At 40.3% G+C, this 24881-nt stretch overlaps 6 protein-coding genes and 3 pseudogenes across 9 annotated transcripts; 4 read left to right on the top strand and 5 right to left on the bottom strand.

The window, feature by feature from the left end:
• Positions 1-83: 83 nt before the first annotated feature.
• LOC105084166 (histone H1.5) lies at positions 84-16573 on the bottom strand. 4 transcript variants are annotated; one of them, XR_012501003.1, is made up of 3 exons: positions 15989-16573; positions 1357-1537; positions 84-936 (listed from the first exon to the last, which is right to left on the bottom strand). XR_012501003.1 is itself a non-coding variant. In XM_074348217.1 (2 exons), the coding sequence occupies exons 1-2, from the start codon at positions 16547-16549 to the stop codon at positions 1424-1426; spliced, it is 675 nt and encodes a 224-aa protein (XP_074204318.1). In that variant the 5' UTR covers positions 16550-16573; the 3' UTR covers positions 1275-1423. The 4 variants fall into 4 exon arrangements, 3 of the variants coding, with proteins under 3 accessions (XP_074204318.1, XP_074204320.1, XP_074204319.1); XM_074348217.1 differs by lacking the exon at positions 84-936 and having other exon boundaries at positions 1275-1537; XM_074348219.1 differs by lacking the exons at positions 84-936; positions 1357-1537 and adding an exon at positions 2464-2599.
• On the bottom strand, positions 1560-2565 carry LOC105084169 (histone H4-like; annotated as a pseudogene).
• Positions 4723-7198, bottom strand: LOC141574287 (histone H3.1-like; annotated as a pseudogene).
• On the bottom strand, positions 6205-8154 carry LOC105084168 (histone H2A type 1-B). Its single transcript, XM_010974208.3, has one exon. The coding sequence runs from the start codon at positions 7774-7776 to the stop codon at positions 7384-7386; it is 393 nt and encodes a 130-aa protein (XP_010972510.1). The 5' UTR covers positions 7777-8154; the 3' UTR covers positions 6205-7383.
• On the top strand, positions 8103-8536 carry LOC105084167 (histone H2B type 1-C/E/F/G/I). The gene has a single exon (XM_010974207.3). The coding sequence runs from the start codon at positions 8107-8109 to the stop codon at positions 8485-8487; it is 381 nt and encodes a 126-aa protein (XP_010972509.1). The 5' UTR covers positions 8103-8106; the 3' UTR covers positions 8488-8536.
• LOC105082448 (histone H2B type 1-C/E/F/G/I-like) lies at positions 9359-13256 on the bottom strand (annotated as a pseudogene).
• LOC105084165 (histone H2A type 1-like) lies at positions 12956-13435 on the top strand. The gene has a single exon (XM_010974205.3). It carries the CDS (start codon positions 12956-12958, stop codon positions 13346-13348), a length of 393 nt encoding a protein of 130 aa, XP_010972507.1. The 3' UTR covers positions 13349-13435.
• Positions 15201-15838, top strand: LOC141574210 (histone H3.1). Its single transcript, XM_074348221.1, has one exon. The coding sequence runs from the start codon at positions 15372-15374 to the stop codon at positions 15780-15782; it is 411 nt and encodes a 136-aa protein (XP_074204322.1). The 5' UTR covers positions 15201-15371; the 3' UTR covers positions 15783-15838.
• Positions 16574-20250: 3677 nt separating the features above from the next.
• LOC141574133 (histone H4) lies at positions 20251-20662 on the top strand. Its single transcript, XM_074347920.1, has one exon. The coding sequence runs from the start codon at positions 20291-20293 to the stop codon at positions 20600-20602; it is 312 nt and encodes a 103-aa protein (XP_074204021.1). The 5' UTR covers positions 20251-20290; the 3' UTR covers positions 20603-20662.
• Positions 20663-24881: the final 4219 nt, after the last annotated feature.

The following is a 24881-nucleotide window of genomic DNA, read 5'->3' as shown; positions in this document are numbered from 1 at the left end:
CCTACCCGTCAAAGGGCTTCACAAATATTAACTCATGAGAAATTGTCCTTTTTTTATTTTACAAAAGACACAAAGGCTCAGAATGTCGGTTACAGAGTATTTATTGGAGTAGGTCTGGAGTATTTAGTGGAACCCCAGAATTTAATCTCAACTATTAATAGGCTAGACTGGTTCAAAGATGAGTTTTCAAATTTACATTAAAAAGAAAAAAAAATTCACTTTGCCTTGAGGTTATTAGTGATATAATCAATTCTACATCATGCTGAAGCAGGGTCTGAAGCCTTAATTTTGACTCATTTTTCTTTTGTATTTCTTTTCTGTATTCGTTGCCTTCATTTGGTGTGCCTCAGAAAAAAGAAAACAAAACAGGAATACAAGAAGATGTAGAAGTGTAGGGAGTATAGATATGGATGGAAATGTATAGTTTTCCTGTGTCAATATTTTGATACTTTAATACAATATTTTGTACTGCTGAAAGCAAAATGACTTCGATAAATTGCTTTTAGGACTTGTCATGGCTTATAGACTTCCCATCTGGGAGGCCAGCAAGGCATTATCAGTATATGTGCAAGTTCAGAATTGGGTGTATGATTGGAAGTTCACATGGCTCTGAAACTTACCTGTTATTTTAGATGACATGGATTGATTAAGATGCCAAATGTGTTGGCAGTCTCACTTCAGGCAACACACATTATCTCACAGATTCTGTGTATCTGGGCATAGTTTATCTGGGTGCTTTGTAAGGATGGTATTGAGGTGTTATCCAGGACTGAAGCCTCTTCAATGGAGAAATATCTTATCCAAACACATTCTTTGTGTTTGTAGGACTTAGTGTCTTATTTTCTTGTTGGCTGTCCACTGGAAGCCCTTATAAGCTGTTAGTAGGTGGCCTCCCTCAATTCCTAAAGAGCCCTCTGAGTTTCTTGTCATCTGTGCCTGCCAACAGGGATACTTGGTCCATCAAAATCATCATGCAAGATTCAAAGAAGACAGATTTTACAGTTCTACATAACTCAGTCATACACATAAAATTATTACATCCTGTCACTTATGGTCACCTGGTTTTATGGTTAGAAGCAAGTCATAGGTCACATCCACACTCGGGCTGGATCACACAAGGGTGAACCTCAAGAGGAGGCCACCTTAAGAGACAGTCACAGAACTCAGCAGGATCAAAAGTTAACTCAGGATTGCTTCTTCCTCCCCCTGCCCCCACCCCACCCCCACCCCACTCTACCCAACTCCACACCACCCTACCCCACCCTACTCCGCCCCCGCCCCCGGAGTACTGGGATTATCCCAAATGGCCTGAGGGCAGTAATCCCTGATAAAAGGTAAGGAAAGGGCCCTCAATACCTTGAAGGCCTTTTAAATAGGCCGCTTCCAGTAACTTTCTCTTAAAGTCAAGACACAGAGTTGGTTACTATCGTTTTGGGGAGTTTCTCCTTTTTTCCTTTGCAAATGCTGACAGATGAGAAAACCTTTGGGGTGGCTGATTTCCAGCACAGGTGTCTGTGTTCCTTGGGTTCTGGTATAACTGAGAAAAGAAGCCAGAGTGCTTGTGAGATGAATTGCAGTTGTTGCTTTATTAGAAACTATCAGGAATGGATGTGACAACAGAAAAATCCCAGTTATTTTTTTTTGTGTGTGGATGGGAAAATATTGGACAATTGATTTAGATAATTAAAATACAAGTGCTTTACCGGAGAGAATACCTGTTCCACGTGCCACCAAGGCTTACATGTATTTCCCCTATCTACTGTTCAGTTTGTTTTCATTGTACCTTTTCCTTTGAGTTTCCCTAGCAGAATATTTGAGAAATTTTTGAGACTTGAGCAGGCTAACAAAGCACTACCTACGTTTCCCATACACATTCAAGTTTCGTTTATAGATGAACAGTAACTCCTGGATTTAAATCTGTACCGAGTTTTAAGAGGAAAGTTCATCAGGTTGCTTCAATTTTACGAAGCAAAGGAATCCTAGGAACCGAAAGTAGATCCTACTGATAATGCAGTCAGAAACTAGAAACTTGTTAGAAAAACCACTGAGGAGCAGGAAGCCTGTAACATTGGAATAAAGTTGAACACTCAGATTGCCCAGAAAACCCGATGTTAACTCCAGTTCCATAAAAAAAAAAAAAAAAAAGGTTGAAAACATCAACCTAGTGCCACAAGTTCTCTCAAGTGAATGGATAGGTGGCCCTAAAAAGGGCCTTGACTATTTCTACAAACACAGGGTCTGCGAGATCAGACTTAGCCACCGAAGCCGTAGAGGGTGCGTCCTTGGCGCTTGAGAGCGTAGACCACGTCCATGGCCGTGACCGTCTTGCGCTTGGCGTGCTCGGTGTAGGTGACCGCGTCCCGGATCACGTTCTCCAAGAACACCTTCAGCACCTCGCGGGTCTCCTCGTAGAAGAGGCCGGAGATGCGTTTGACACCAACCCCGCCGAGCCAGACGACGGATCGCGGGCTTAGTAATACCCTGGATGTTGTCCCGTAGCACCTTTCTGTGGCGCTTGGCACCTCCTTTTCCCAGGCCTTTTCCACCCTTCCCACGTCCAGGCATCACTACCAGTAGACACAAACTATCTACAAACGTGCTTGAGGGAAAATTAAAAAAAAAAAAAAATGAAATTCTTATTTAGAAACCTGCAGCGGACCTGTTTGAAAACTATCAACGAGGCTAGTTGGGTAGGCGGGAGTGGCTTGATGGCAGCCGAATTTATCTCCGCCCATAAATGCCGGGGAGCCTGTGGGGGCGGAGCCCTGAGAAGAAAAAGACTGCTTAGCCTGCTCATTCCCTGAATTCACTATTCACTACAAAATTCCCTGCTGAAGAACATTGAAACATTTCTTTGTTTATCAAGGAACTGAAATAATTATCCCTATCAAGCCAACAACTGTTTTTCAAGTTTGAGTTTTTAGGATATTTACACGTCATTGGCAAGTCATTGACCGAAACTGTAAATTGCCTCGTATTTTAAACGCATTATCTGATATATAGCAAACTCTGGCTTCTCTCCTCCCCAGAAACACTTTAAATGAAGGTGAAAAAGTTAGTGATCTCTATGTGTGTAAAATTTTTATTAAGAAGACAGTGCTAAATTTAGTTGATTACATTTAAATTTATATAACCTCTCCGATTTTTCCAGCAGTCACGCATCACCATCTCCACACCCCAAACACAATTCCCCCTGAGATTGCATTGTCTGATGAAGGAGTCAGTAATACATTTTGAGCATTTGGGATGTGGCTGATGCTGCTGAGGAACTGAATTTTAAATTTTAATTAATTTAAATTTAAAAGCTGATACTTCATTCAGTTATTGGGAGATTTTAGGTATGTTTGAACAACCCGAGGATGTGAACTTAATTTTCAGCAGTAAATTGTATGGAATTTAAGTGCCAATCAAGTCATCTCCAATAAAAATTAGTATCATATTGAATAAAATATACACCCAACTTGTAAGATTTAGATTGATAAAAGAATGTAAAATATTGTGATAATAATGTCCTTATATTGATTACATGTTGAAATGAAATTATCTTGGACGTTTTGGGTTAAATGCAATATATCATTTAAGCAATGGCATGTTTTTACTTTTTAAATGGTGACTGCTGAAAAATTTTTCATTAAATATGTGGCTTGCATTATTTTCTTTGGACAGCACTGCTCTAGATCCTTCCTTTCTTGATCTCTGTCTAATCTTGCTATCATGGACTTTGGAATACTGGGGACATTCAATGTATTTCTAAGAAACCCAATTACAGAGACTGGTCCCAACTAGAGTATAAAGCACTGTAAAAACAAACAAACAAACAAATATATACATACATACATACATACATACATACATACATACATACATACATACAAACCAAGTTAGGGTACTAAGAGAGGCTTGTCAAATAAACCATTACTTATCAGAGCAAGAAAAGATGAATACTAGAAAAGTTGTTGACCTTAGAATTATTAAAAGGCAGAATATCAGGAGACTACCTGAAAAATCTCTAATTTTTTTTTCCAAAAGTGTGTTTCTTGAGAAACAACATTCAAAACTGATTATTAAAGCAGTGAAGAACATATATACAAAACAGAAATAGACTCATATAATACAAACTTGTGGTTGCCAAGGGGGCGGGGGCTGGGAAGGGAGAGAATGGGACTTCAAAATTTGTAGATACTGACAGGCATATGTAGAATAGATAAAGAAGATTATACTATATAGCTTAGGGAATGTATACAAGATCTTGTGGTAGCTCAGAGCGAAAAAAAAAAGTGAGTGAATACACGTGTGTTCATGTATAACTGAAAAATTGTGCTTTACATTGGAACTTGACAAAACATTGTAAAATGACTATAATGCAATAAAAAAAAGTTTAAAATAAATAAATAAATAAAGCATTGAGTGTCCATGAGGGCTTAAGCTTCGGTAAGTTATAATATGTATTCAGTGGTTATAAAAAAAAAAGAAGTCATTTAGTCGAAGTAAAAAGCGTTTTCTGCAATAGAAGGAAGGTCAGTAAATAATTTACTATTCCTGTAAAGTAGGTCAAGATGGAGAGACAATGAGATTAAAAACATCAGGTCAACTACTTTGAAGTCTAGAAAGAGTAAAAAAAACGTTAAAGTGTCTATTATTTGTTTCAGAAATAAAATAAGAATATCAAGGAGTTACAACATGAAGTTTCATAGAAATTTATTTTGAAATTTCATATATATATATATATATATATATATATATATATATATATATATATATACATGTATTCCTTCCAGCTTAACTAGCATCTTCAACAAAGAATCACGTATGTCCACAGTGTGATAAAAATTATGTGAGACATGGAAGAAAAAGAGGGCCTCTGATGTCCAATATACAAAGTTATACACCACACAAGTTTTCTATGAAAATGTACTTTGATCATATAACTACTCACTATTGATTATAGATACCAAACTTAGTGAATTTACTTAACCTGCAGAGTCTTATTTGGTAGGAATGCAAATAATATCTGTCCAGTGGAACATATAACTCCAAAGATTTATGAATTCTTGGACAATAAATTTATTTTAACCTAAGTTAAATCTTATCCTAACATTTCTCTTGTTAAATTTTCTATAAATACCCTAATTTCTTAAATGTTCTTTGAACCTATCACAGCATTTTATCTATTGGTTCACTTATTGAAAACTTAAGCTCTTACACACGTTCATTTTGTATTTGCTGAATCATGGCTTTATCTTTTTGAAAAAAAATGTAAATGAGATGTCATATGACTGTGAGTTGATAGGAAATAGAGGGTTTAGTTAGGAGAGTTGTGGGGTCATTTCACTTTCTGTAGACCTGGGAAATTGAACACTTTTTACTCAGTGTCATAGTAAATTATCACTGGTAAGCAAAGTACAGAAAAGTGGAGATTGCAGACAGGAAAGCAGATACTTCATTAGGCATGGGCTAATGAGACGACACCTATAAACCATAGCAAACACACCTTCATGCCATTCTCATAAAATAAAACTGTAGTTTTAAAGACAACATTGGAAGTGAGAAGTGAAGCGATTTCCACAAATTAAATAGCAAAATATTATATGCCATTACACACCACAATTATGATTCCAAACAAGATTCTATGTTAGACAATCTAGTATGTATTTCCACTACCGGTGTTTAAGTACCGCCCCCCCCCCCAATTTACATTCATTCAAGAGAGAGAACATAAAGGAATATATTACAACTGTTCTCATTGACAAAGTAGGTGGCTCTGAAAAGACCCTTTTCCAGTTCGGTGTAAGCAATAGCGTTAGGTTACGCCCTCTCCCAGCGGATGCGGTATGCGAGCTGGATATCCCTAGGTATTCGTGATGACGCGCTTGGCGTGGAAGGCACACAGGTTGGTGTCCTCGAAGAGCCCCACCAGGTAGGCCTCGCACGCCTCCTGCAGCGCCATCACGGCCGAGCTCTGGAAGCGCAGGTCGGTCTTGAAGTCCTGCGCGATCTCGCGCACCAGCCGCTGGAACGGCAGCTTGCGGATCAGCAGCTCCGTGGACTTCTGGTAGCGACGGATCTCGCGCAGGGTTATCGTGCCGGGCCGGTAACGCTGCTACTTCTTCACGCTGCCCGTGCACTTGCGGGCTGCCGGCTTATGTTACAGTAAAGTATTACAGAAACCTGGATCCCGGCGAGAGACCAAGCGGCACTCGGATGGTTAGAAAACTCAGGTTTATTACGCCGGCAGACCCATAGGAGTTAACACTCCAACCTCTGGACCCCGTTTATAAGGTTTAAGAAAATTTTAGTTTTCGAGAAGATTCGCGCCATATGCTAATAAGGTGTTATAAATGGACCAATGAGGAGTGAGCTTTGGGAACATATAGAATTTTAGGGCTAAGTATGACTTTCCTAGAAGCAAGCGGTTTACAGAAGCACAGAAGTCAGATAATGCCGCCGGGCTGGGGAACCAGATGGCGCTGGAGTAAAGTAGTGGCCCTGCCTGTGGGTCCTGCTGGTCTTTTAATGGGGCTTCCCACCTCACTTACTGCAAGCCATTATAACAGAAAAGGAAACTGGCTGGAGAGCATACCGTGCTGGTGCTGTTTCTGACCTTATTTATAAGAGCAGGTCAGTCTGGTTCCTAGTGTCCCCGCTGTGATTTGTTGTCAGGTTTCCTTCTGGAGAAGTACAATTGGATTTCCACTAGCATTTGAATACAAGTCGAAATTTTATTCATAGTCCACTTTGAGCCCGTAACAGCAAGGTTTCATGTAGTATTGATTTTAGTGTACTTCATTTATTACATTTTTTCTGAAGAGAAATAACCAATGGATAAAATGTCTCACAATTAATGGTCGCATCCTCCAAATTTAAAAAGCCCGCCCTAACATGTCATTGGTCAGCTATTCCTTTGTTCTCTCATTTATTCATATTTTACTTTTTGAGAGCAAGTTTATTTGTATATACACATATATACTGCACATATATTCCAACCTTAAGAGGCATCATGGTCTTGTCATTTACATGTCACCTAGAGCCCACAAGCCCTAATTTATGCCCTGACACAGAATTCGTCTAACAACGATCCTTTCTGCTCAAACCTATTTCATCATTCACTAAAAGGGAATGACATTTAGCTTCATAAATTCTTAAGATATTACGGTGCATAGTGACCAACAATTAAACTGACCCTATCTGTGGTAAACATGGGAGCGGATCTCCATCTTCAAACTCAAAACATCAGACTAGCATGAACAAAATGAAAAGACAAGCACACATTAAGCATTGAGACATGTCTCCTGGACTTACGAAGTGTTTCAGCGCTTTCCAGAAAAAGTGGGTGGCTCTGAAAAGAGCCTTTGAGTTCCGGAAGCAGAAGTTAAGAACTATGTTTCACTTGCCCTTGGCCTTGTGGTGGCTCTCAGTCTTCTTGGGCAGCAGCACCGCCTGAATGTTGGGCAGGACGCCGCCCTGAGCGATAGTCACGCGACCGAGTAGCTTGTTGAGCTCCTCATCGTTGCGGATGGCTAGCTGCAGGTGGCGCGGGATGATGCGGGTCTTCTTGTTGTCGCGGGCCGCGTTGCCCGCCAGCTCCAGGATCTCGGCCGTCAGGTACTCCAGCACCGCCGCCAGGTACACCGGCGCTCCAGCACCAACACGCTCGGAGTAGTTGCCTTTGCGGAGCAGGCGGTGCACTCGGCCCACGGGGAACTGGAGCCCGGCCCGCGAAGAGCGGGTCTTGGCCTTGGCGCGAGCTTTGCCGCCCTGTTTACCACGTCCAGACATACTAAATCTCAGCAGTGACAAAATAACCACAGGAATGGCAGAAAAGAAATGTACTAAGAGGAGCAACAAGATGACAGTTATAGTGCTGAATGGAATACTCAAATGCGAGATTGGATTGGTTAAAAATCATCTCTGACTATGAACCAATAGGAAAGGAGACGTGACGCAATTAAATTTGCATAATATCGTCACTTATATTATCAAATCAGAGCTGGATATTTTTCAATACCTTATTTGCATAGGCCGGCTATAAAAGACCACAATTTCTTTGTGTAAGCAGTCATTTCGAGACCTGTTTTTTTCGTTGGGCGGTTTTTGTGCTTTGCTGAAATGCCTGAGCCAGCCAAGTCGGCTCCAGCCCCGAAGAAGGGCTCTAAGAAGGCGGTGACTAAGGCGCAGAAAAAGGATGGCAAGAAGCGCAAGCGCAGTCGCAAGGAAAGCTACTCGGTGTATGTGTATAAGGTGCTGAAGCAGGTCCACCCGGACACTGGCATCTCGTCCAAGGCCATGGGCATCATGAACTCGTTCGTCAACGACATCTTCGAGCGCATCGCGGGCGAGGCATCGCGCCTGGCGCATTACAACAAGCGCTCGACCATCACGTCCCGGGAGATCCAGACGGCCGTGCGCCTGCTGCTGCCCGGGGAGCTGGCTAAGCACGCCGTGTCTGAGGGCACCAAGGCCGTCACCAAGTACACCAGCTCCAAGTAAATGTGCTCGTAGGCACTGTCAAACCAAAGGCTCTTTTCAGAGCCACTCACGCATTCACATAAAGAGCTCTAATCCTGAGTACTGCTGTAATATGTAGGGTAGAATGAGGCTCTGTTCTTAGTCATTCGCTCTACTGAAATAGGAATTTTAGTAAACAAGATAAGTGGTCCTAACAAGTCAGGTTAGTGCTGAATTTTTCTAAGTTTTATATTTTCATTTTCTCACTTTCTCAAGTTAGTAGTTGGCAATGCAGCCTTATTACCTGGTTGTCCTTAACCTGCAGAATTTCCCAATTTGTCAATCTCATCTAAAGTTGGATGTGCTATATAGTGTTTCTTTGAGTATCTATAGAACCTCTGCTCAGTAAAGGAGGCTTTTGTTTTTCTCCTTCAAGTCTTTCCGAGATCTTCCTATTTTCTATGCTAAAGAAGGCAAAGTTTATGTATACCGCAATTTATTTTCAGTTAGGAAATCTAGAGAATGGAAGGATAGAGTTAAGAGAAAACTTCTGTAATTCTAACAATGGCTTGCACGCCAGTAGCAGTAATTGGTGTCAGTTCCTAGTTTGCCTGGGCCCTCTATCCAGATTGCATTTTACACTCCTAGAATTATCACCCTGCGCCACAGAATTCAAATGCTTAACCCCTACCAGTTCTCCCATACTAAGATTCTTTAACTGCCTTTTTTTGTGTGTATGCCTGGAGCCTTACACGTGGTTCTTGTTTCCTTCAGTTTCTGAAACAGATCAGCTCGGGTTTTGCTCTTTATTCCAAAACTTGTTTCTTTTGTTAAATTAACTTTGTAAAATTAACATCTTTTTCTGTTTTCCTAGCCGAACATAGGCTAATGCATGATGCCAAGCCTCCCGTGATTTAAACCTTTTGCTTATTTCACTTTCAGCATCAGGCACTTTAATAATCATATTGCATTTTCTTTACTCTTAAGGAATTAAATCTTGGAAGGGTTTATCACCGTCCCTTCTCCCAAGTAGGTAAAGCATTTACTCCAGGAGACAGGAGAAGTGAGTTGCAGTTGAATGCAGCCTACAAGTGTCTGGGATATGCGGCTTCATCTAAGCTAACCAAAGCTTCCTTTTTGATTGACTCAGAACACTTTATAAAAGATGAATAAGAAGTGCCCCAAGAAAAGAGACAGCCTAATGCGGAGAGAGCAGATAATTCATTTAAAAGTACTTCCTAAAGTTGAGACATCTGTATGTGAAATGGCTTTTGAATTCTATCTGTACATCTTTGAAAGTGTATTGGATCAGAAGACATTGGTTGGAATTTGTGTTCTGCCAGGTAAATAATCTTTGGTTTTCACACCCTCTGTGCCTTATAAAATCAGAAAATTATTAAAACCAACTCCATTGACACTTTTGTGAAAATAAATACTATAGTTATAATAAAAGCAATCATTTTATGAGAATTTACAACTCATGAAGTTGTTTATGGACAGTATGAGGTAAATGTTTCTATTTCTCCACTTATAAAGACAAGCTTTTTGAAGTGGTATTATAATCAGAAGTAAAAATGATACTATACTGAGTGAAGAAACTGCTGCTCCAAGAAAGTTGACTTTCTGCTATTACAGACACCCTGGACACTCACAAAAAGGAATATGTAAATGGCTACTATTAAAATAAAAGCAATTTAAAAATTATGTGAGCCTGCTATATTTAGAGACTTTACTTGCATCTATAGTGGTTTTTATATTTACACATTTAAATTTAAATTGATGTAGTTACTTTAAAGAATATTGAATACATTAATCTATAATTCCTAACCTTATGTGGGTGCATTAAATTCCTATTGGTGATCTGACAAATTATTTCAGGGGGAGGGTATATTTCAGTGGTAGAGTTTAGGCCTAGAATGCATGAAGGCCTGACTTAAATCCCCAGTACCTGCACTAAAACAACAAATAAATAAGCTAATTAACCCCCACAAAGATTAAAAAAATAAGTTATCACAAATATGGTGGCTTCAGATAATAAATTTATAATTTTATGGCTTTTTAGATCAACATTTGGGCACAAATCTCACTGAGCTAAAATCAAGCTGTCAGAGGACCGCATTTCCTTCTGGAAACTCTTAAGAGTGAATCTTGTTCTTTGCCTTTTCCAGCTCCTAGAGGGTCATCCTTGTTCTTTGGCTTATGGTCGCTTTCTTAGATTTCAAAGCCAGAAATCTCTGGCCATATTCTCACACTGCCATCTCTGGATTTATATTCTAATTTCCTCCTTTACTGTTAAGTGTCCTCATAATTATATTGAGTTCAACTGGATAATCTAGGATAATCTCCCTATTTTAAAGTCAGGTGATTAGCAACTTCAGTGCCATCTGCGCCCTTAATTCCTCTTTGTTATGTATACTAACATATTCACAGACTCCAAACATTAGAAGGTATACATAATTAGGGAGGTGTTACTCTGGATAGCAGCCCTAGCAGACTAAATGAAAGTATTTTTAGAATTCAATAAAATGTTATATACTTTCTGCTCCAGGAGAAGGAATATACGGATTCACTTTTGTGTAATTTCTGGGTTTTATGAACTCCCCTAAAGCTCATATAGACCTGGTTTAGATATTTATGTCTGGGATTATAGAAAGCAAAAATTAACAATTTATGACAATATAAATTCTCATATACAGATATCTGATATTTTTACTTTTCATTCATTTACATTTTTCTTGTTGCTTTCGCTTTATACGTTTATTTTTTGTTTGAATGTTTACATATTTTCTGAGTGTGATGTGTTGTGCATGTGTGTATTCATGTTTTGCTCTGGGAGTTAAAAGCCTCTTATTCATGACAGCAATTACACAGGAGTATAGAATATTATTACTTTTTTCATACCAGGGTTGAAATCCTAAAAATACTTTGAATATAAATTCTTAGCATTTATTTCAAATGAGAAGCCATTTATGGTGGTATATAACCTTAAGTAGGTTTATAATTGCAAGTAGAAAGGTGAAGTGTAAATTTTCCTGGCAATGGTATTTCTCTACATAGGACAAGACAGTGGTGGTGGTGAACTAAAATTATGTGTGATTCTTTTTTTTTTTTTTTTTTTTCATTTTAAAAGTAGGATTTTTGCTGACCCGGGTAAAAATACATAAAACCAACCTCAGAAAAAAAAAAAAAATAAATAAGGGAGAGGCAACAAAATATCTAAAGCACATATATTTTCTGGACTGCTAGTGTCTATGAGCCCCATCATGGTATTTTAGCAATGGTCTAACTTTTTAGACAAGCTTTGGAAAAATCCTAATATTAAATTGCCCTGTCCTTAAGCCTGTGATGTTCGTTTTTCAACTTCCATGCACATCAGTTGTCCCACTACTATTAATATTTAGGAGTCCTATTGCTTTAGCAAAATAAATGAGTTACACATTTCCTTCTTATCACATCACTAACAGAAGAGGTGCTGCCAAGTTTTAAGTCACTTCATGGAACTAGTGTGTAAGGTACACTACATCACAGGAGGTTGAGTGATAGTCACATGTCCAATGTCCACAGCTGGCCAGCTTTGCAGCCAAAGTGAGTACCCTATCACTAACCTATAAAGAATAATATTTGCTTTCAACGGATCAAAAGGTCTGTGTATTCCAAGGTTTTAACACCCCAAAGCAGCAACCTTAAGTTTCAACAAAGTAAACAAAACCTGTTCTACCAGTCCTATTAAATATAAGTGATTACAATTCTTATGCTGAAAAAAGTGGATGCCTCTTAAAAGAGACTTTGGGGTTATATAGGAAAACCTTTTATTCTTTGCGATTATTTGGAGCTGGTATACTTGGTGACGGCCATGGTGCCCTTGGACACACCGTGCTTGGCCGACTCCCCGGGCGGCAGCAGGCGCAAGGCCTTCTGGATTTCCCGGGAAGTGATGGTCGAGCGCTTGCAATGTGCCAGGCGCGACCCCTCGCCAGATGCGCTCGAAGATGTCGATGACCAACGAATTCATGATGCCTATCACCTTGGATGAAATGCCAGTATTAGGATGTACCTGCTTTAGCACCTTGTAGATGTACACCGAGTAGCGGGCCTTGCGGCTGCGCATGCGCTTCTTGACGTCCTCCGGCGTCTTGGTCATGGCCTTCTTGGAGCCCTTCTTCAGAGCCAGAGTGCACTTAAGTTTCTGGCATGAGCGAACACAAAATACACTACTCAGCTAATGAAAAGAAGCTGGGACTTGTCTACAACGCTCATAAAATTTGTAGCTCTCCTGAGCAAATATAGTGTTTAAAAGGTTACACTTCGATTGGATAGATTTTTCCAGATTGGAAGCCGGTATGCAAATTAGGTGACTCTAGTTCTTTGTAATTGGTTGCAAGCGTAAAGATTGTATAGCCAATCAAACATCTGAATTTACAATTCGGCTTGCAACTACAATTGCTTCTCATTTGGTAAGAAATTGTGTTCTTTTCTGTTTTTCTTTGTTAGTCTTCATGAGATTGCTGAAATGTCAGGACGTGGAAAACAAGGTGGTAAGGCTCGGGCTAAGGCGAAGACCCGCTCTTCGCGGGCCGGGCTCCAGTTCCCCGTGGGCAGAGTGCACCGCCTGCTCCGCAAGGGCAACTACGCCGAGCGGGTCGGGGCCGGCGCGCCGGTGTACCTGGCGGAGGTGCTGGAGTATTTGACGGCCGAGATCCTGGAGCTGGCGGGCAACGCGGCCCGCGACAACAAGAAGACCCGCATCATCCCGCGCCACCTGCAGCTGGCCATCCGCAACGACGAGGAGCTCAACAAGCTGCTGGGCAAAGTCACCATCGCTCAGGGTGGTGTTCTGCCTAACATTCAGGCGGTGCTGCTGCCCAAGAAGAGCGAGAGCCACCACAAAATCAAGGGCAAGTAAACTGTAATACTTGGATTTTTGGTCTTTTAAAAGTCAACATTAATTCAAGGCTCTTTTCAGAGCCACCCACGTAGTCATTAAAAGGGCTTATCGTTATGCGTATTTAAGCAGGTACCTGGAAACTTTTCAGCACAATATGTCAATCTGGAAGAAGATGTCAGTATTTAAACTCCTGAGAAATCCCAAACTACTCTAGTTTAAGTTTATGAAACTACAATTCCTTTCAACTAAGTAAAGGATTTAGACGGATCTTGTATCACAAGTAATTAAGCTGATCACTTAACAGGCACTCAGAATTGTAAACCCGAGAAAAAGACAATGGGTAGAATGAATGGTAAGTGTTGATAGTTTAGATGCAAATCTTGTTAGTGACCTACAGATTCTAAAACCACTCCTTCAGTACTGATGGTGAAGGGAAACTGTTTTGAATGTTGCCAGTCTTCAACTCTACTGAACTGGGCCTTAATCAATTCTAAATGGGTATACAATACTTGGTATTCTTGGTAACCTAGAGTCAGAAGTCATTTAAGGCAGAGCTTAACACGGTTCAGCATGACTTTTACGGGATGCACAGTACCCTGTATCATTTACATCTGATTGAGTATTTTTTAACACCATTTTACACAACGCTCAGTTGAAATTGTGAATCGTAGTTGGGTGCTTTTATGTGAGGATGTTACAGTAAATGAAAAGTAAACGTGTTAATGTTATAGCAAGTGTGAAATAATTCTGTGTTAATCGTCTCAGTGCATTCAGAAAAAAAAATAGAGGGTTTGACTTCTGGGAAGATAAAGTCGTCTTCTCTAATAAAACGTCTCACATAGTTGGCTTTGAAATCTTGCAGCAAGGAGTGAAGAGACTGAGGCCTCATTTATCTGGATTTTCAGTTGAGGTAGAGAAGCCCGAGGTTATAATCAGAACCTCCAGAGTTGGGTATAGTTCCCTTCAGAGTTTGTCACTGTTAATCCAGCCTGGGCTTCATGACAGACTTAGAAGAGGATTCCTTAAGAAAAAAATAATTTCTAAAAGATGGTAGGTACTTTTCTCCTTTCTCTTTTCAAAATATGGCTCCAAAGAATCCTAAGACATGTGATCACATCACAAGATATATAGGTGTAAATCTTTTACTTTTGTAAATTCTGAAACTTGTATGTCTTTAAAATACAATGCATCTTAACCCTAGAGATTTCTTCCTCTTCCCGTGGCCACAGCACTCACCCCAATCCAGAAAAGTGACACTGGCATATAATGGCTTGCAATGCAATGCAAGGTTTCATCCAGTGAACAGCTGTGAGCAAGCCAAGTCTTATGGTAGAAGACTCTGTTCAGGGGGCCTGGTTTGGGGATGACAGTGTTCAGGTTTCTTTCCAAATTCTGCTTTGTTATGATCTCTAGACCCCTAAACTGATGGTTCTCAATCCCATCAGATTCAACTGAAACCTTTTCCTGTAACAAATACTTTACCAACTTTAGTAACCTGAAATGAAATTTACAGGTAGTACAAACCACCTAAGCATGTCTTAATTGTAATACATAAGGGAGAAATAAAAGAAAAATATGCTATTTTTAAAATATCAAAATTAAAGAGTAATCAATAAATTGATGTGAAATTTGCCTTACTAAACTTCAATGAGGGTATAAAAATCACCTGGCCAATCCCATCTAACTCGCCTTTTCAAAACTTTGATCAAAAGAAAGCCATTTTCAGGTGCCAAAATTAAAATACACATATTTTTTACAAACAAGATATAGCATCGTAATAATTTGTTTTAATTCGACGGAGAAAAACCAAAGAATATTTTAAAGAAACGGCTTAAAAATAGAGGCGAGCAAGGATTGAAAACGGTCTCTCAAAGGGAGGCTCATGTGATCAGAGAGTGAACCTCGCTACCAATACCTTCACTGTGAGCAATAAGGAACATGTGCCTTGTCCAATCAGAACGGGACTCCCTTTATATATATGGGTAGACGGAGCTTAGGCTTTCATTTTTCTATCAGCTAGCTGCTTTTTCGGAAGTTTGTTATGGCTCGCACCAAGCAGACGGCCCGCAAGTCCACCGGCGGCAAGGCGCCGCGCAAGCAGCTGGCCACCAAGGCGGCCCGCAAGAGCGCGCCGGCCACGGGCGGCGTGAAGAAGCCGCACCGCTACCGGCCCGGCACGGTGGCCCTGCGCGAGATCCGCCGCTACCAGAAGTCCACGGAGCTGCTGATCCGCAAGCTGCCGTTCCAGCGGCTGGTGCGCGAGATCGCGCAGGACTTCAAGACCGACCTGCGCTTCCAGAGCTCGGCCGTGATGGCGCTGCAGGAGGCGTGCGAGGCCTACCTGGTGGGGCTCTTCGAGGACACCAACCTGTGCGCCATCCACGCCAAGCGTGTCACCATCATGCCCAAGGACATTCAGCTCGCGCGCCGCATCCGCGGGGAGAGGGCGTAAAATTTGTATTTCACGATTAAGTGCCAACCTTAAACCCAAAGGCTCTTTTCAGAGCCAACCACCTTTTCTGAAAAGAGTGCTGTGAACTGATGTTACAAGCTCTTTAGTAAGTTAAGTAGGTAGCTCTGAAAAGAGCCTTTTAATTAAGTATTCAACTAGTCTTATCAATTCTCTTTTTTGGGGGTTGACTTTCTTGACTTGCTTACCTTGGACTTAGGAGCTGTGGCCTTGGACACTTCCTTCGGTTTGGTTGTTTTAAACTCCTTCGGGCTCTTGGCCACCTTGGCCCGGATAGTCGCTACTGTCTTTTTCACCTTCTTGGGGGTCGTCTTAACGCTTTTTTCCGGGGTGGTCGCGCCCCTCGCCTTGGACTTAACTGCCCCAGCAGCCTTTTTAGGATTGGCTGTTCCTACCTTCTTAGCCTTGGGCTTGGCATGCCGGGTGGTCGCCTTTTTGTTGAGTATAAAGGAGCCCGAGGCGCCGGTGCCCTTGGTCTGCACCAGAGTGCCCTTGTTCACCAGGCTCTGAAGTCCTAACTTGATGTGGCTGTTCTTCACGTCGTATCCGGCGGCCGGCAGCGCCTTCTTCATCGCAGCCAGGGACACGCCACTGCGCTCCTTGGAAGCAGAGACAGCCTTGGTGATGAGCTCCGACACCGGAGACGCGGACACCTTGCGCTTCGTGGCACCGGCGGGTTTGCGGGCCTTTTTCTTCCCAGGAGTCTTTTCCGCAGGAGCAGGAGGTGCGGTAGGTACGGTTTCAAACATGACTGTTGCTCGAAGTGTCTAACCGTCCAAATAAAAGGTCTTAAATTTGAGTAATAGGCGTGGGACTGTGTATATATACGCAAAGCGCCACTGCGCGCTGATTGGTTCCCAGCTGTCTTCCAGCTTGACGGCAACCTAGTCTCAGCTCTGCCCCTGAGTTGTGTTTGTTACAATTCAGGAAAGCCAAAATATTAAAATTTCCTGCTTAGGAATCACACCACTTATACTCTGTCATGAACCAGGACAGGTTAAGGTTTGAGACCTTCGTAGTTTCTTCCTCCAGTGTTTATCACGTCGGTCCCAGCCTTTTTCAAAAGCCCCTGACACTCCTAGAGATTCACAGGTCAGGAAGGCAACTTTTTGATTTTCATTTAAAATAGAAATTCTTCCCTTGTGTTTTGAATAGCTTGCTCTCCAGTGACATTCTACACATTCTTGGATTTCCATCTGTTCAACAACTGCTTGGTTCTCATTGAGATTTACCCCCAAAATATGCTTCATATGAGGAGAAATAACACAGGCTGTTTCAGGATTTCTCTACAAGAAAGGATGCTTGGAATAACAGCAATTTCTGATGTCAAGTTATTTTCTCTGAAAAAGCTTTATCATAGCTCCCTGTTACTAATTAGAGTGTTAGTTAATTGAGGGGCTTCAGACATTCAATATTTGTTTAGGAAAATGTCAAAAGCAACAATCAGTGATGCTTTTGATATATTGGTTGGGTCTGTGTTTCAATAGCTGATGGCAGAGGACTTCCAGGTAAAGATGTAAAGGAGAGTTGGGCCCCTTTATGGGTTTAAAAAATTCTTTTATTTACATTGACTTTATCAGGGAGGATCAGTTATTAAAATGTTCACCAGCTCTTGGGTACAGAGGTCTGTCATTGTTCAGGAAGGTAAACTTTAGCAAAGTTTTCAAGTAACAAAATTAAGGAATATATACATGTACAACACTGTCACACATGCTTATGTAGACTTTCCTTAAGAGAGGGAAATTTCAAAACAAGCATATTTTGTATTCACCACTACAGTTCTTACTTAAAAAAGGATATAGTTTTATAAGAAACAAATTATAGCTTATGATATATATTCGGTAGGAAATAGACTGATGGTAGAAAGTGAATTTTTCACTCCAAAACTATGTTTTGTTTTGTTTTTTTTAAATTACGTTTATTTTGAAGCATGTAGAAGTCTGTGTTTCCCTAGGACTATGAATGACAGAAATGCTGGGAGCAGATAGAAGAAAGCCCAAGAGGTAAGGGTTTAATACTCCCCTTTGGTACCATCAAAATCAACAAATGACCAGATCACTTCATGTAGTACATTCAAGTTAAACATGAAAACATTAATAAATATTAATAAAATTGAAAATTTTTAAACAATTTATTTGGAGTGTGTATTTACTTGTTATTGATTCATGCATTCCTAACCTAAAAATGACCTTAACTCATAGTTGGTTTTCTGCAGCAACACAAAGAAAGAGTTCTCTCTTAGCTATCTAGATATAGATAATCTTCAAGGTACCACCCCATTCACCTTCATGGGTTCAGCTCTCATGTGTAATTTGTAAAAGACTCCTAAGCTAATAACAGACGTATATTTTTACATATCTAGAGATTATTTGGTTTATAAACTAGGAGATTTCTTTCATTGTAAAAACTGGAGACTGGGCTTAATCCCTAGAAAAATATAACTGTATTCCTAAGGGAAGAGTGAAAGCTCAGACTCACTATTTCTCCAAGAAAACTCTCTAAGAGGAAGAGGAAATGACCTCTTACTATTCATAAGTGGAGAAAATTGTTTTCATTTACCCTTAGCTCTATCAGAGTACTCTTACTAATATATCAGTTTCATTCCAACATTCATGGAATTTCCCAATGTTTCTTTCTGCACACTTTTGAAACCCAGCATCTTTCCAGACTTTCAAGATCCTGGAGAAGAGAGATTCTTAAACATTTTTGTAACACAGGCTACTTTGTATGTCTCATAAATTTCATGAACCCCTTCCCAGAAAAGTACTTTTAAATGCTTAAAATAATATACACAATTACAAAGGATAACACTTATATTAAAATATCATTGCCAATTTTAAAAAAATCCAAAATTGTGAAGTATTAATATGTGCTTCTTTTTTAATACTCTAAATAGTAAGATTATCCATATGACCATTAATTACCACATTTTAGAAAGAGTAACATGTTTAAAGAATATTTTGAGATATTGACAGCTGTGACTGCAGCGTGATAGGAACAGAGCATGGGTCCTGCCAATCACCCTGTTTGTTGACTACATTTTCACAAGAGGAGGAAACGCTAAGATTCAATTGGAGTATAGTGAAAATAAAGATGGAATTTTTTTTCGATATAAATTCCCAGATACTCTAAGCCCCTATGTGTATCCAGATTAACAACTCCATTGTAGAATTTGTTTTAGAGCACTGTAAACTCTTGGAAGAGCTTTGATAACAGGGTCCTCCTCACCATGGAGGAAAAAGCCAAATCTATCCAAAGTCAGCTGGACCTCAAGGGAAATAACGAGAAATTAAATCGTTATGTGTTTATTATTTTGAGGAGTTCGCAAAAGAAGGTTTTGCAAATTAAACACTTGCTTAGGCTTCTCACTTTAGAGGGGTGAATACTTAAAGGAGGAGTTGAGAGCAGCCACGATAGTATAATATTTCATAATAAATAATGTTGAGTCATTGCTTATTTGCTGGTATTATTTTAAACATTTTGGATTATCTCTTAAATTTAAGTACTCTGTTATTCATAACTTCCTATACATTTTTTTTTGGGGGGGTGGGAATTAGCTAGCTTCTTAATTTTTAGAGAAGGTGCTGGGGATTGAATCTAGGACATTGTGTATGTTAAGCAGGCACTGTACCACTTAAGCTATACCTTCCCCCATTACCTTTGTATACATTTAAAATGAAAAAAGAAAAAAAAAAAAAAAAAAGGTAAGTATAGATTGCCCAAGACCACAAGCTTCTATCTGGAGGAGGCTGTCTCTGGAGCTTGGCTGGACACTGTAATGCCACGTGGTTGGAGAAATAGAATGTGGTGACAGATACAGTGCCAGATAAAACCTGTCCATAATTAAATACACAATCAAACCATAAATCTTAGACTTACAGTAGAGTACGTTTCTTATCACTTTGAGATATACATATTTATAAATCTCCAATTTAGCCCTCAGTGATTTTTAACGTTACTTGATCTCTCAAACACGTAAACTTACATTCTTAATTTCCTCGGTTGGGTTATCCAGCCTGTGTGACAAAGAGCTCTGCTTAGTTAACGGATCAACCAGAAATGGATAAAACTTATGGAAACTTAATAAAGATAGGACTTGCTTAAAACTGCATTTAAAGCGTTTAAGGGGCAATAGCGTGTATTAACTATTTCATATTCTGGGAAATCTGAAGTAGAACGATCGGGTTTCTTTATGGAAAGTCTATGAATTATTGCCCTATTTAATGGCTTCACGTGTTGTATGCATACACAAAAACACATCTCCATGTATAGAAGCCTTTATTAAATTTCACCTCCAGGATCCATTGTCGTTTTAGGCGCCCCACCTAGCCACCACCGCTCTAAGCGAGGGACAAATAAGCGAAGGGCGGGACTAGCTGCGGTTCCCGCCCCCGCTTTTGCAGTTTTCAAACAGGTCCGTCAGGGTTCTATAAAAGCACTAAGTGGCGCTGTGGATACCAGCATTTTGCGAAGTTGGTAGTTTTTTCGCGATGTCTGGGCGTGGTAAAGGCGGGAAGGGCCTTGGAAAAGGAGGCGCTAAGCGTCACCGCAAAGTTCTACGCGATAACATTCAAGGTATTACTAAGCCCGCTATTCGGCGTTTGGCTCGTCGTGGGGGCGTCAAGCGCATTTCCGGTCTCATTTATGAGGAGACCCGCGGGGTGCTGAAGGTGTTTCTGGAGAACGTGATTCGCGACGCAGTGACCTACACCGAGCACGCCAAGCGCAAGACGGTCACGGCCATGGACGTGGTCTACGCGCTTAAGCGCCAAGGACGCACTCTCTACGGCTTCGGCGGCTAAGCTTCCGCTGATCGCCTCGCTTAACACGGCAAACCTCAAGGCCCTTTTCAGGGCCACTTATCCGTTCACTTGAAAGAGTTGTCACTTTTTATTTCAGCGTGATGAACGAAGATGTTTGGACTACTAGTGTTCTCAACCTGTAAACTTCACCTGATGGTAATAAGATTTCTGTAAGTTTCAGCTTACGTGGCTTGCAGATAGTTCATAGTTGGTTTGATCTACGTACCGTAGACTATCTTGCTTTGTAGCGAGGAGGCTGACTTCAGGTGATAAACTAGGTTACATTTTGTACAAACGTCTGAAGCTGGGAAGTTTTGCAGAAGACGAGGTAAACGTGTACATAGGTTGACACTCGAGAGTTAAGGACATTAAAACAGCCTGACTGACATCACATGATAAAAGGGAGAAAGGAGAGGACTAGTCATGTTGAAAGTAATCAGTTTTTACGAGAGAAAAAGGAGTTAAGAGTATGAGAGGTACTCTCGAGTTTAAAAACGGAATGGAGACAGGCTGACTTGTCTTTCCCATCCATCCAGAGGTACTGTTTTACAATCAAAAAGAACCTATTGATGCATCTGTCTGGTATAAGTATGCCGGTTTATGTTTACCAAGTTATTTTGGCTCTATCTTGAGTAACAGACTTAACTACAGTCAATTTTGAAATACTCTAATAAACTGGTTGCGTGCCACATACCCTGACAAAAAGGCTGGAGTGAGCCTTTCAAACCCAGGTTTTCATGATTCCAGTCTTGTTCCCTTCACAGCAGAAAATGAGGCAAAACAAGCAGTTCTCAAGTGCGTTACCCGTTTCTTGTTACCTGTTGTAAACTGTCTACAATCTCAGGACTGTCAGCCTGTCACTGTATTCTTTAGTGTCCTCAGAATGGGTTTTATTCTGTGAAAAAATCTTAGGTTATTGTAGTACAACTGGCATTTTTTCAACTAAAACTTGTTCTCTTTGTTGTAAGAAAAGGAATACCTGGACAGATAACTCCCGGGCCTGAAGCAATATTTCTGGCTTATCTGAGAGCAGGGGTGAGCATGTGGCTACCTGCTCCCTAATAAGCATAAGTAGAAGACATTCCTAGGCTTTAGAGCCTTCATCCTTCTTGCTGCCTTCTATGAAGGTGTTGATCTTGTCTGGCCAAGCAGAGAACTTCAGGCGCTAGGGATGGCAGAACAATGACTTGGAAGGAACAACAGATCCCGATCAGGAGGAGCAGCGCTGCACCACAGAGCTGGACTGATCACAGTGGATCTGTTCCAAGTGACAAGACTCAACTGTCTTTAAGCTAATTTACTGTTGAGTCTTTATTATAAGAACTAAAGTTTACCATACCAAGTATGTTTTTTTCAACTCATTTTTTTCAACTCTTTCCTTGGTATTTCTTCCATCGTATTCCATGCTAGAACACAGAATAAGGGCTCGTTACCTGTTAGGGATGGATGAATGGAATATCCACATGCCTTAAACAGATGTAATCTGGATATTTCAAAGTACTGTCTCGGGGGGAGGGTATAGCTCAAGTGGTAGAGTGCATGCTTAGCATGCATGAGGTCCTAGGTTCAATCCCCAGTACCTCCTCTAAGAATAAAATCAATGAATAAACCTAAATACCTCCCCCCACCAGAACAAACAAAAAAAAAACCAAAACAAAGTACTGTCTCCCCTTAGGAGTGTAGTTCTCAATATGTGGATCAGAAGCTCCCTTGAGAATATGTGCGTATATATGTGTGTGTGTGTGTAATACAGGTATTTCATGGAGCTCATTCAAGCAATGCCCAGGGCTCCATGGATTCCTGTGAACAACTTGGACTCTAGGATTTTGGAGTCTGAGGTTGTAGAAATCCAAAATTTAGGGCTACAGAGAAAAGGGCAGACCAAATGCATAAAGAACACATCAAACAGCAGTAAATTTGGCACATGTATTTATTCACTGTGTGCAATAGATCTATATATTCTTGACAAGTGAGATGAGTCCTTTACACTGTAACTAGAATGCAAGAAAGATAACCCATTTTGATTCTCAGAGGCGTTAAGGCCCAAGCTGTATCTCATAAGATTTAGGAGTAAATAAAAATAGTGGGGAGTTTATTTTTAGGCTGTTTAAGGCAGAAGTCCGTGAACTGTTTCTTAAGGCTTTCTTTGAACTTACCTTCCATTGCTATTCTTGGTAAATATATAGTAGGGTCTAAATATTTAGTAGTCAGTGTCACTGAGTAAATCATTTGTTCTGTTTACAAGAAACAGTCCCAATATCCCTCTTCAAAGATAAAAAGGAACCGGAAAACTTGTACAGAAGGTAGTTTGTACTCTTTGTGTCTTTGGTTAAGTCACTTAACCTCTCTGTGCATACTTACTCATCTGTAAACTGGAGATAACAGTAGATCCTCTCTGATAGGTTAGGGGGTAAATAACATTAAATGTTTTTAAGCATTTTGGCCAGTACATGCCCTCGAAAATGCTGTGTTTTGACGATTGTTATTATTATTAGTGTTCTTATTTCTCATGACATGAAAGAGGCCCAGAGAAAAAGAAAGGGGGCATTTGAACCATGAAGATATACACTTTAGTCCTGAACTACCATTTCCTATCTTTGTGATCTGTGGCAAGTTACTAACCACTGTTCCCTTATCTATAATGTAGGAGAAACTTCGTGTTTTTGTGAGGACTGAGTGAGACAACATAGGATAATGTTTTTATGTATGTGTTAAAGAAATATAAGTTTACATATGATGGGAAACAAGCTGCACCTAAATTTCCATGAGCTTAAAATATTATATTCACACTTACTTGCTTAAAATGCACATGCTTGCTTTGTTTTAATTGTTTACGTAGATGACCTATAACATGTATTATGCTAAAGACAATTTGTGAGGGGGAATCCTGATGTTTACCATAAGGGCACGAAGGAGGGCAGATTTTTCCTTAGGGTAAAACAATGGACGGTCCTGGAAAGCCAGATCATCCATTAATAGAACTTTGTTTTGGCATGAAAGCATGAGGTTTAACCCAGGGGATATATTTGCTATCTCGAGATATCCTGGAGGTAATAACAGGATAGAGTTAGAAATTTTCATACACTGAGGAGGGTGATTGTTCCTGGAAGGGATAGGCCTGGAATTTATCAGTAAGCAGAACTTAGTGCTTATTGCATGGAATGTCCAAAGCCCCACCTCTTTGATCGCATTTTTTTTCTGAGCTCTATACTCCTAAGAAATATGATGTTGGCCAGGATTTCAGCACTCTAGATCCATGAGATCTTGAGTTCCCTGGTCCCATCTTTGCTCTTTATTTTGTCTCTTTGTTTCTTAAGTCTTGCGCCACCCGTCCTCAGACACGGGCCCGAGCTGCGCTGGATGCAGCATACATGTATTCTTGAGAAGTGGCAAATGTATTAATGAAAGTTCTTTTGGTTGCAAACATTAAACAATTCCAGGTAATTTAAACAAAATAAGAAGCTCTCTTGAAAGTTGTTTGCTAACCACGCTTAGGGAAATACTGAACACTCAGGCCTGTCTTTTTCTTTAGTCCCTTTTCTCAAATTCTAGGCAAAGAAATCTGATTTATCCAGCAGGCAGATATCTGCATTAATGAGATACAGTGGCACAAGAGAAAAGGTATCATGAAGGTGTCCCAGAAGATGTCTGGGTTGCCCTTTACTACCTGTAACCTAAGTTCCCAGTGCTCCCCATTTCCTGTGTCCAAAGCTCTTGTTTGTTCTCAGCCAACTATACATCACACCAGTTTGAAAAAAGGCCTTTTTCTTGAAACCCTCTATTTTCCTGACTTTTGTGACTCTGCTCTCTTAGTTTTCTTCCAAGCTTACTTGTCACTATTTAGAATCTTTTTCTGTCTTCTTTCTCACTAAAATTTGGATTGCTTCCAGGATAAACCCACTTCTTTATTCTTTCTCCATGGGTCATCTCCAATCTCATGCCATGCTGACATTGAAATATCTATTGCGAAAATTTTCAAAATTTGTATGTCCATTCCCCATTTGCCTCTGAATTCCAGACTCACATATTTGTTAACAAAAGATAATGCAAGCCATATCAATAAACAACAAATCCTGAAGCCATCAAGTCATCAGCTGCTGCAGCCAACCACCACAGTGAAGAGAAGCAGGCAGCTTGGCCTTTGCATTTGAAAAACTGTAGGGATGGGGAAAAAAACTAAACAAAACAAAACCCAAAATGAGAAACAACAAAGAAACAAATAAAACAAAATAAAAAACGAGAGAGAAAAAGTTCTCTGAGTTTGGCTTGAAAAGTTAGG

Source organism: Camelus bactrianus, chromosome 20, assembly GCF_048773025.1.
Source record: "Camelus bactrianus isolate YW-2024 breed Bactrian camel chromosome 20, ASM4877302v1, whole genome shotgun sequence".
Lineage (NCBI taxonomy): Eukaryota > Metazoa > Chordata > Mammalia > Artiodactyla > Camelidae > Camelus > Camelus bactrianus.
Note: the sequence above shows the minus strand (reverse complement) of the source record. Positions and strands in the feature narration are given on the sequence as shown.

Coding starts and splice junctions, on each gene's coding strand:
- LOC105084167 (XM_010974207.3), top strand. CDS start 8,107: ATGCCTGAGCCAGCCAAGTCGGCTCCAGCCCCGAAGAAGGGCTCTAAG.
- LOC105084165 (XM_010974205.3), top strand. CDS start 12,956: ATGTCAGGACGTGGAAAACAAGGTGGTAAGGCTCGGGCTAAGGCGAAG.
- LOC141574210 (XM_074348221.1), top strand. CDS start 15,372: ATGGCTCGCACCAAGCAGACGGCCCGCAAGTCCACCGGCGGCAAGGCG.
- LOC141574133 (XM_074347920.1), top strand. CDS start 20,291: ATGTCTGGGCGTGGTAAAGGCGGGAAGGGCCTTGGAAAAGGAGGCGCT.
- LOC105084168 (XM_010974208.3), bottom strand. CDS start 7,776: ATGTCTGGACGTGGTAAACAGGGCGGCAAAGCTCGCGCCAAGGCCAAG.
- LOC105084166 (XM_074348217.1), bottom strand. CDS start 16,549: ATGTTTGAAACCGTACCTACCGCACCTCCTGCTCCTGCGGAAAAGACT. Junction 1,538..15,988: donor CCACAGCTCCTAAGTCCAAG/GTAAGCAAGTCA, acceptor TTCTTTTCTCAG/TTATACCAGAACCCAAGGAA.